At 40.7% G+C, this 12,091-nt stretch overlaps 1 protein-coding gene across 2 annotated transcripts in view; it reads right to left on the reverse strand.

Moving 5' to 3' along the window:
* Window positions 1-12,091, reverse strand: part of slc4a11 (solute carrier family 4 member 11) — a 130,018-nt gene that overhangs the window by 23,725 nt on the left and 94,202 nt on the right. Inside the window, exons 6-9 of one of the 2 annotated variants that reach the window (XM_030718659.1) lie at window positions 9,914-9,946; window positions 6,166-6,247; window positions 4,333-4,456; window positions 179-388 (exon numbers count right to left, since the gene is read on the reverse strand). In XM_030718659.1, coding sequence (XP_030574519.1) covers window positions 179-388; window positions 4,333-4,456; window positions 6,166-6,247; window positions 9,914-9,946 — 449 coding nt within the window. The remainder of the gene's footprint in view (window positions 1-178; window positions 389-4,332; window positions 4,457-6,165; window positions 6,248-9,913; window positions 9,947-12,091) is intronic. The other variant, XM_030718660.1, reaches the window with a different exon arrangement.

The raw sequence follows: 12,091 nt of genomic DNA on the forward strand, positions 1-12,091 counted from the left end.
GTGCTTTTTGGATTGTGCGTGTCCTCATCTCCATTTAGACTCTAACCAATACAAGTGCCATCTCAGGGCACCAAACATGACTCATAATGTCTTCACATCACTTCAAAGTGTGTGGAAACGTGCCTAATGACCAAGCAATGAAAGGTTTTACACACACTCATAAATTTTCCTTGCTGACCTTGAGGGGTTTATGACTGCGAGGGTCAGTCTCCTCTTTCCCCAGAGCAGTTGGCTTCTGGTTGGCTGCTGTGAGCTGGTGCCTCTGGAACACCAATGCCTCCTTAAACTCCTCTTGTGTCTTTGTCTCCAGGAGCTTCTGCCTGAAGGAGATGTCGGAAAAGAGGGTAGCGAATGTTCGGCCCAGCTCCATCGCCGTCTTGGTACTTTTCTGCGAGGGAAAAAAAAAAATGCAAGTGACATAACATAACATTTAAATAATGAAAGTGTCATCATTTTTAGAGCACATCAGAGAAGTGTCATATATATATATATATATATATATATATATATATATATATATATATATATATATATAAAATATAAACACACACTTCTCTGACATGCTCTAAAAAAATCCCAGCTCGCCCCCTACAGGTGGTCTTTATTCCCTCCAAGCTCAGGTCCTCTAGCAGAGGCCTGGGGGCTTGAGGGTCCTGCGCAGTATCTTAGCTGTTCCCAGGATTGCGCTCTTCTGGACAGAGATCTCGGATGTCGTTCCAGGAATCTGCTGGAGCCATTCTTCCAGTTTGGGGGTCACTGCCCCGACTGTTCCGATTACCACGGGGACCACTGTTACCTTCATCTTCCACATCCTTTCCAGCTCCTCTCTGAGCCCTTGGTATTTATCGAGCTTCTCGTGTTCCTTCTTCTCCAAGTGATGGCAACATCCAGAAGAAGGAACACGAGAAGGTCAATAAATATTTATTTATATATATATTTATTTATATTATATATATATATATATGAAAATAAAAAGATAGAGGGTGGATACTGTCCTTAACTAGGTCATTTTAAAACAGTGTTTGTGACATACCAAATACACTGCTCAAAAAATTAAAGGAACACTTTTAATCAGAATTCAGCATCAAGTCAGTTAAACCTCTGGGATATCGATCAGTTATTTAGCAGAGGGGGTTGTTAATTGGTTTCAGATGCTTTGGTGTTAATGAAATTAACACCAGACGCACTAGAGGGGCAACAATGAGACAACCACAAAAACAGGAATGGTTTTACAGGTGGAGGCCACTCACATTTTTCCCTACATCTTTTCTGACTGTTTTTTCACTAGTTCTGCACTTGGCTAGGGTCAGAGTCACTACTGGTAGCATGAGGTGATACCTGGACCCTACAGAGGTTGCACAGGTAGTCCAACTCCTCCAGGATGGAACATTAATACATACCAATGCCAGAAGATTTGCTGTGTCCCAGCACAGTCTCAAGAGTCCGGCAGTTACTCTAGGAGAGCTGGACAGGGCCGTAGAAGGTCCTTAACCCATCAGCAGGATTGTATCTGCTCCTTTGTGGGAGGAGGAACAGAGCAGAGCCCTACAAAATGACCTCCAGCAGCCACTGGTGTGAATGTTTCCGACCAAACAATCAGAAACAGACTTCATGAGGGTGGGCTGTGGGCTCGGCATTCTGTAGTGGGCCCTGTGCTCACTGCCCAGCACAGTGTAGCCTGATTGCCATTTGCCATAGAATACCAGAGTTGGCAGGTCCACCACTGGTGCCCTGTGCTTTTCACAGATGAGAGCAGGTTCACCCTGAGCACATGTGACAGACGTGAAAGGGTCTGAAGAAGCTGTGGAGAACGTTATGCTGCCTGTAACATCATGATGGTCTGGGGAAGCATATCCATGGAGGGACGCACAGACCTCTACAGGCTAGGCAAGGCACTGACAGCCCCTACGCTGGTGCAGTGGGTCCTGGGTTCTTCCTAGTGCACTACAATGCCCGGCCTCATGTGGCGCGAGTATGCAGGCAGTTCCTGGAGGATGAAGGGATTGATACCTGATCTAAATCCAGTAGAATACCTCTGGGACATTATGTTTCAGTCCATTTGACGCCATCAGGTTGCACCTGTCCAGGAGATCAGTAATGCTGTGTTTGTATGCACACAAATGTTGTCAAGCATGCATACAAGTATGTGGGGGCCATACAAACGACTGAGTCCCATTTTGAGTTGTTGAAGTGAAATTTTGGCAGACAGGACTAGCCTGCTGCATCGTTTATTCACTTTGATTTTCAAGGTGTCTTTGAATTCAGCCTCTGTAGGTTGATAATTTTCATTTCCATCAAGCGATGTGGCATCCTTTCATTCCTAACACATTACCCAGTCCATATCAGTACAGACATCCAGCATGACCCCTCCAGCATGGCAATTTTTTTTTTTTTTTGAGCAGTGTATATGGATTAATACCAGAAAATGGGATTATGCTGCAGAGGTTTTATTGATGTGTTTCTCTGTGACCTTGGGCCTTCACTGGAATCCACTGACACTGTTCAGAATCCAAGTTGAATAACTCTAGGGAAACACAAAACTTCAAAATCTCCTTTAAAAGTCTACAAAACTTATTCATACTGAAGAAATAATTTTGAATTGTGAGAAGTATTTAAGGTCAATACTTGGCCCATGCCAAATCTGTCAGGCCTACAGAAAGTGAGGAGCTCTCTGCCACCAACATAATGGGCAAAAAGCTAGAGGAGTTTCTTGGAGGATAACAGTACATGACCGTGATGATACGCGCTTTCAGGCATGTTTTTAACAGTGAATGAAAACTGAATTTTTTGCTCTCTTTTTTTTTTTTTTTTTTTTTTTTTAAACAAAAGTCATGTTGGCTGAAAATACTAAAGAAAGAAAGAAGAAGAAAAAAAGCCACAGATTCTGGACGGCGTTCTAAATGGCGGGTGATGGAAATAGTCCGTTCTTACACATGCTAGATTACATACATTTGCCAACCAAAGGAATTTCCATTATCATTACCATCATGCCCCTTCAAAGAATTTTCTTGGAGAAGCAGTCACCATCAAGGATAATTGAAGCATAATAATGCTTTATGTTTACTTGGGGCTTAGATTAATGTCTCTGAAAATACCATTAGTGGTTCTGATTGCTGCCAATAAGACTGGCAAGGAGGCTGCTGTAGGCACTACAGAAAAGAATAAACATAAATGAGGGTTCATGTGAAAAAGAGAGAAACAAACAAGCAAATATACAGGAAACTTAATGCAGCAAGCTGAGACATAACTGATTACCAATCGCTCTTTCCCGACTGCCCACCTTCCCACTGGTGAAAATGCAGTGCTTGGGAGAATACCAAACTAAAAGTAAGGATAGCATGAAATCTCTATTTTTTTTTCCCAGCAGGGTGGGTGGTTGGGAAGTGGAAGGTTTCCATCTAGAGAGGGGCAACAATCAGAGCCATCTGCAGACGGTGGCGCACATGCATGCGCAGAAGTGTGTCTGAGCATGCATGTGTGTGCATGTAAGCCGAAAGCTCTGGATGAAGCAGTGGAGGACAGAAAGGTTGAGTGGTTTAATGGGATGGAGAAAGAGTTCATGTTCTTGATGGGAGGGAGGGATATTACAGGATATGTGGCTCTCTCCAGAAGCTCTTCAGAGCTGAAGAAAACAGCAATCCCAAACACAACAGCGACTCGAAAGGTTCAACACTCTTGCCCACACAAGATACAGAGAGGCCCTTGAACTGATTTCAGTTCAGCAGATATTTCTGACATTATAACTGTCAGCACTTCAGTTTCAACAGAAATGTCGGGTGGGGGGTAATGACTGGTATTTCTGGTAAAGCCTGCTAAATAAACAAGAAAAAAACATGCAAAGTCATCCCAAAACTATCACTTGCACCCCAAACACCATGTAACCTAACTAATATGTAATTTGTATTATTATAATTATGTAGCACATAATTAGCTGATTTGTGCTCTCTTTCACTTTGTAGTTTGAATATGAATTGCAGAAAATCTTAAAACCAATCTGTGCATTCTGGTAAAACTGTAAAAATCAGAACACGGTGATGAAACTCATTTTATAATTTTATTCAAAACTGAATGTCCTTTGAATATTTTTTAAGTCTAATTGGACAGGTTGACAGGTGGCTGACAGCACCTGATTTTGTGAGAGCTGAGCAGTGAAAGAGATTTTTAATTACTGGAAAAACAATTTTGTTAAATCACATCGCGCTACAAGTGAGCACGAAATGAAATAAACTAAAACATAACAATGAATGAATGAAATAGGAACTGATTAACAAGTAACTAACCACCAAAGAGATAAATCCCATACATCACTCCCCATGTCTGTGGGTTAGTTACCATTTTGAGAGGGGCCAGTATCAGGATGACATAGCGGACCTCACAGCAGTTCTCCCCCCAGTTCTGTGGTCTCTCCAGGCGGGAGATGCACACATGCCGCTTCTGGAGATGCTTCACGTTGCAGCTGGAGCAGAGAGGGGAAAAGGAGGTGGTTTTATAAATGTCAACGCCTCACTTCCCCAGCAGCGCCCTTCATTTCCATAGATTAACCTCTTTCTCGACAGCAACAGTTAGACAATATTCAAATATGCTGGGTGAGCCTGCATTCACTTCAGCCACAGGACGGGAATGCATGGGAACACACGCAGTTGATATAAAGTACATTTTATATAGTATTTAAATACTATGTGAACTACAACAATATCCATTTTTTTAAATCCCGTCTATAGACCGTGAGGGTAAAAAGACTATTTGAAGATTCATATAATTTTCATACACAGAGAACCATTCAGTGATCCCTCCTGGCTTATGGATGGGGACATTATCATCCTCAAAGAGAGCACATGCCATGCTGGATCATAATATGAAGGTTATCACTCAGAAACTTGCATTTTTGTTTATTTTAGTTACTGTTCCATCTAAGGGGACATGTGGATACAAACTATGCCAACAAAAATGCGCACCTCCCCTCCCCAGCACGGCACCACCAGATCCCTTCACTATAGGGGTGGTATGTGCAACACAGGCTCTTGTTCACTTCAAGAAAATGCCGTTAGATGTTTTTTAGCCTACTAAACTTTAAAATGTGCAATCATCTTCTAACCCTACTACACTATCCCTCCCTAGTCTCAGTCACCTGAGGTCACTTGTACGTTTTTTTCCTTACATATCCCACAAATCCACGACCCCACTAAAGTCTTCCTCGCAAATATAAATGCAAATGTCACTTGAGTCACTGCTCCAGTAAAACACTAGCCAACTGAACAGTCTTTGTGACTGAAGCTCCTGCCATCTGTTCCCCCCAAAATGAACACACTTTCAAAGTCTCTTAGATCTTTTCCTCTTCCCATCTTGATACAAAATCAGAATCTGCTAGGCATTTTTAGACCTGCCACAGAGCATGATTGAATATTAACTGCCTAATTGTAACAAGCGGCACACCCGTGTGGAAGCATCTGCATTGTTGTGTTTCTCCACTTATTCATTTAGACTTTTTTCCCTGATTTGTGACTTGTCTGTATATTAACCTTTTATAAGCCAAATGGGAGTTTATGAAATATTTCTTAAAGTGATGCTTTACTTTAGCTGTGCTTGATTTAGTGATGATTTTAACTAGAGGTGCAAGCAGTGATATTTAGAGCCATCTTGACCAAACCTTCTCCCTTCCTTTGCACTGCCTTTATCACCAGAAAGCTTGGAAACATGGGAGAATAAGGGAAAAAAAGTCACCTGCATTGGCTGAATGCTCCAGACATGTCATTGCTCTCTGCTTCTTAAGCACCAAGATGACCAACAGTTTGAAACAGAGGGAAGTAAATGTACTAACTTGCACATTCAGTCAGATTAAGCTACCACAAGACAGCGCACAGACGGCAACACACCCAGGTAGTATGATTTCATTCTCTGTGAAAGATGCCATTAGGCTGATATGCTTGGCAGTTGTATTCAAAAACTTACTTTAATATGTTCAAATGAAAACTCTTATTTTCAGTGTGAGTTTTGTATCAAACATTACATCTATAATCTGTGTTGACAAAGACCATGAATGTCAAAAATAATCAATTTACAACTCCATAAAACACAGCATAAAAATGCATGCTATAATAAATTATTAATACCTACAAACTCACTCACTCACACTCTCTCGCACTCACAAACACACATTTTGCTTACAGGATGCAGAGCCAGGACTGCTGGTACTGGACTCCAGTGGCAGTTGCTGTAACTCCCTGGATTGTCTCTGAAAGCAGGTGAACTGTAAGCCAAAAGTCAGAGGTCAAACACGTCAGCTGAGATCAAGTTCATGTTCAGTTTGATAATCATCACACACACCTTTATGCCCGGTTAAAAAGTCTGCAACTCTTTGCATGTGCCTTAATAGCACTAGCAATGCACATTACCCCTTCAGAGCAGCTGAATGTAACTATTTTAAACTCGACACAAACATGTTCATTACCACATTAATAAGAGTATCTACTTTTTAAATTGACATAATGTATTTAAAAATACAATATGTTTTTCTTTTTTTTTTCTTTTTTTTTTTTAAAGGTGGCATTTAAAAGCAGGTACAAAAATGTTCAACCAGAATCTTGCGCCTTTTCTGCCGTGCCAAGGCTCTCAACGTGACGTCTGCATCAGAAGTGTCTAACAAGCTCGCCTTCTGGTTTAGACTGTATCACCAGGCAGCACTGTGTGCAAACACCAAACCACGACAAGCTAATAAGGATGCCCATCCAACCTTAGAAAACACCATGGTCATGTTCACAGATTAAAAAAAAAAATAATAAAAACATTTCATTATGCTGCCATGTTTACAGAGTACAAATCATTAAACATGGGCAACTAGGGGCACTGCTGAAGCCAGCTCATTGCTTCCTAATAAGAGGAATCTCCCTTCCGCTATCTCCCGCTGAGAGTGGTGAATAATAGTGTTTTGGGGGACATTCTTCAGCAGCCCCGAATATCCCAAACCCCTCAAGAAGATTCAGTATGTTTTGCCTTGCAACATCCTCTTCAACTCATTAGTACTGAGAAAATTACAGGGTGGAAATGTTTTGTATCGTAAGCAGCAGGGACGATCATTTCCATATCATTCTGATTTTCCCTGCCAGTGGTTTTTTCCTCCCTCTCTTTCCATCTGTCTTTGTCTTTCTCTCCATCACTCCTCTTTTCTTTCCCTCTGCCATGCCGTCTCATCAATAAAGTATCCTCCATTCATGCCAGAAAATGATGGGCGTCACCATGACAACAGTATCACTGTGCTCAAGGAGTGAGAGAGCCAGGAGGGGAAAATGGAGGGGGGGTTAGAGAGAGAGAGAGAGAGAGAGGGGAGAATGACAAGGATGAAAATGAAACCGGCACGTGGTGTGGAAGAGTGAAAGAGGTGGTAGGAAAAGGAAAAACAAGGGGCAAATAGAGAAAAATAAAAGAAAGGAAAGAGGCAGGAAAAGAAGCATGAAGCAAAAAAGAATTAAACGAAGAGCGAAAAAGGCAAAAAAAAAAAAGCAAGGGAACGAAAACAAGTCATACAAAAAAAAAAAATGACAAAAAGTAAGATGAAATGACAAGAAGAGCTCGAGACAGACGGAGGAAAGGGGACAGAGAAGTAGAGGAGATGGACTGGGATTCAATTCAATTAATAGCAGTAAGCCTGACAGCCATGTAATAATCAAAAACCATCCAATTTCTCATTGACGTCAGGGATGAGAAGAGGAGGGAGAGAGACAGAAAGAGAACAAAAGAAAGATTAAAAAGATAAAGAAAGGGGGATGAGGATAAAAGGAAGACGGAGGTTACAGAAGAGCAAAAGACAAGAAAAACAGAGAGAGGTAAATGTGTGTAGTGAGTGTATCTGTTGTCCTCTAAACCAACAGACTACGCAGTCAATATCATACTAAAAAAAGAAGCTAGTGGCTAAATCTGCTAGCTCCAAGCCTCAACGTTACAACCACTTCAGTCTTTTTTGTTTTTTTTAGTTGCAAATGTCTTTTTCAAGTAACACTGCTGTTATGTTGGAAGTGGTTCAAAAAGAGGGAGCAGCGTGAACACAACATCTATTTTTTTTGGGGTTAAATGCAACTATTGTATAAAGCTTCTACAAAATTACCAGTGATTTGTAAAGTCTACAGTTATGATTCATCCAAGCAGCAGTCCTCAACTTTGTCGATCGTGTGCCCTAAAGAAGGTATTTTTATGGCAAACACTGAAAGAGAAGACTGTAACGGCTTTGAGTCTGATCCTGTTTGTGATAAGTTTACATATTAGAATAAGAGACCGCTTTGCTACCAGCTGAGCAGTGAGTGACAACCAGTCATCTTTATGAAGTACAGTCCACTTCTTATTCTGTCGACTGTATTACACAAAATTGAATATAACCAGGAAGGTGTGTGTGTGGTGGCTGGAAGGCCACTATACTGCCTCGCCATTTTGCACAGCAAAGTGATTGCAAACTGAAATGAATGGGAAGCACAATATGATGTGATAGTTCCTTCAGTTTGTTGATATCCTCATACAAGCAAAAAAAAAAAATGACGTGTAGGGCATGGGAATGCACTGTCTTATGTCACCGGCTAAGGTGATGAGAGGAGAAAGAGAAGAGGCGTTTGTGAGTGATTGCAGATGTGATCAGGAGAGAGAGACTAATTAAGAGATGTACATTTGATACTTGTCATTTTTGTCAAGATTTCTGCACGGTTTCATCAGCTTTTGGTATGCAAACACTACCATTTCCACACAGGAAAAAAAAGAAAGAAAGAAAAACACTGATTCTTACACGCAGCATATCAAATGTGACAAACTTCAATGGAAAATGATGAAAAATATGAGGAAAGCAAAACTGGATGGCTGGATTGGTCCCTTTGATCTTTCTGTATTCTTGGTGAATTCTTTAACTGTGTTATCCACACAGTTTGGTTGGAGGGAGAAAAACAGATTGCAATTTCTGCAAATCACATGAGGATGAAGCTGTCTGCCATAAATAAGGAAGCGATGAATCAATAAATATGCTAAACCAGTCAAAAAGATGTGATATTAATATTTCCTTTGGTTTACGTGCCAGAAAATCTGCAGACATGTGCAGGTACAAAAAGATAAAAACAAAACAATGATTCAGAGATTCCCTGTTGATGTGTGAAAAGGCCACAAGATCTTTTGGCAAGGTGACTCCTTACATTACGCTCAGAGGTGACCTCAATAAAGCTGCTTCTTGCCTAAAAGATTAACTATGGTCTCAACCACTTGTAGACCTGCATCATACATACACAAAATCCCACAGTCTCACACACACACAAAGAGAAATGATTGGTTTCCTTCAAAGAGTGTGAATGTTGCAGAGGGCACTTTGAAGGAGGTGATTAAAACATAGGAGCACTCCATACAGCCGTGGCAGATGAAACACTTACTGCATAATAGGTATGTATCACAGCCAATCACCAGGCACAAATGCTATGATCACATGGTGAGGAAAGGGCCACTAGGACTGGGTCAATAGTGAAACTTGTTCTTTAGCAGGGTTTAAATTCCAATGTCTTGCTTGTATTAAAACAAATTAAATATATAAAAATATAATCAGTTTGAAGCAAAAATTACCTGAATATAAAATGTATAAATTATTTTCTACCAAGGACGTAACTCCTATTCCAAAAATGGTGATTAAATAATCTTAATTTTATCCCTTTTCCACAGAACTGATAACTGCTGGTTGGACCCGCTGATTTGCGGGACCAGTGAAGAGGCATCGGTATCTGTGACACAGGGGTTTGCTGGTGTCTGTAATCATTTGATGACTCAATGGATCAACCCAGTCCTGAGCACGGAGAGGAACACAAACGGAATACTGATGGTGATTGGTACAGAGGCAAACCACTGATTGCAGCCTCGCGGCGGCTGATGCTGACATTTTCATCCAATTAGCACAGCTTACCGTCGTCAAAGAAAACGAAACTTTGAGACTTGTCTGCATGGGGAGAAGAAGGGAGAAAAACCAAGAGGAGAGACAAAGAGAGTCAGTTCAGTCACCTTTTCTTAGCAACAGGCTAGCAGTTTTTTGAGCAAGAAAATGAAACACACACACACACACACACACACACACCTTCTAGTGAACAGGCACACAAAAATATCTCTACTGAACAGAAGCTTCATTTCCTGCCCTCCTTTACCTCATGCATATTAAATATCATTTTCCAGAGAAAATCACGTCTTTGTTAGGCACAGAGAGATCCCATCTTGATTACCGTCTACAGGCTATTAACAAAAATTGGATTTTATCAGTTTTAACAGTCATGTGTTCAGCTGGCGCAAGAAGCCCAAAGACGTCACTGATGGGCTCAAGATGAGAAAAATGGCATGTATGGCCACCATATATCACGACAAGTAAAGTGGTTAAATTAATGGTTTCAATTTAGTATTCTGATCTTTCCTCAAGAATGTGCCACAGTGAAAACTCATGGGTCTGGCCATGAAACTGTGAGGGAAAACCAAAGCCCAAAGGCAAAGGAGTGAAGTAAGGTAAGCAGCATTTATGGTACTGCTGTCAGGTTAAAAACATGCACGTGTAAGTTTTTCACAAACAGGGAAAAACAGAAAAGCAGTCATCATCCAGGTTTAACAGATGGGCAGGCATTTCTGAGTTTAATAAAGAGGCTGTATGAGATTTAAAGAGTTTAAGGGTGACAAAACTCAGCATACACAGATGGAGTTATACATTTTCTTAAGGCATTATCCCGCTTTTATAATAGTAATATCATACTTAAAAAGCAATGAATGTGTGACAGTCTGAATTCAACTGGCAAAAAAACAAAAAAAAAAAAACAAAACAACAACAGCAAAGGAGGATTATGCAAATCGAGACCAAGTAAAGAGCCAGCGAGATCGATCAAAGGTGACAGCAATTTAGGGAGAAATTATGCTACAGTCATCACAGACAGGGCACACAATCAGCGCCACACAGAGCACTGTGGCTATGAACAACATCACAGAGGAAGAGAGGAAAATAAATTTATACATTAATACACAAAACACTGAATTAGTTATTCTGTGGGAGCTGATCATCATTTTGGTCAGCCCGATCATCTTCAGCATCCCAAAGTCATTTTGTGGTTTAAGTTTGTTAAGATTATATTTTACTCTGAAATATTAGTGGTAATTTTACTGTGTATATTAGAAGCGGAAGTAATATGGTGATGCATGCATTGCATCATCATCATCAGTGCCGTTCATTATTCCTCTGCACAATCCTGATCTCCATTTCTGAATCCCAAGACAAAAGCAAAGCAAAAAATAAAAAAAACAGCTCAAGTTGGCCTCCAAAAAAAAAAAAACACTCCTCTGTACAAGTAGGAGCAGGACTAATTATCTCTGTGGGCTTTCATCTCATTTCTGTAATTCTCTGTTCTTGCAGTGCCTGTTATAATCTTGCCCTGTTCTCTTTATCTCACAGCTGTACAGTATTACACTCCAAATGAGCTGGTCCGCTTGCCAGCTGTAATACCCCACTGTGGCAGAGGGAACCTTGATATGGCAGAAATTAATACCTGAAGAGATATGTCCCGTTGATAACATACTTACGTGCAATATGAATGTATTCCCCCAGGAAAAGTCTTTGTTCCTTCAGAGATATTTTTTCCCCCTCTCAGCACTGACATGAGTGTTTCACTCATGAAATTCAGGGATTCTACCAGCAATGTGGGAATTCAAACGGGGAGGATGGGCTACAAAACAAGGCACTAAAGGACTTCAAAATGAGAACTGCACCAGCGAAGCACTGAAGCACTGCCTATTCTTACTAATTCATTAGGAAGGCCAAATCAAAGAGGTAAGTGAAATCCACAGACTACTTGGTAAACATTGTGTAACGCATACTTGAAAGACTGAACTAATTATTTATTTTATGTGAACATTTTATGAACATTTCTGTAGGTTCACATTCATCTCTAAGCATATTATAGTAGTTTCTGTACAGTTTTCATGTTTCAAACTGTAAATGTTTGCTGAATAGTTCCACTATGCTTACTTTTAATGATCCCCTCAGTTCTAGTCTATTACCCTATTCCTTCTGCTGCAACTAATGCATCCCCCCAGAGTGTTAACTCAAGTTTCAGCT

Source organism: Archocentrus centrarchus, chromosome 22 (assembly GCF_007364275.1).
Source record: "Archocentrus centrarchus isolate MPI-CPG fArcCen1 chromosome 22, fArcCen1, whole genome shotgun sequence".
NCBI classification, from domain to species: Eukaryota; Metazoa; Chordata; class Actinopteri; order Cichliformes; family Cichlidae; genus Archocentrus; species Archocentrus centrarchus.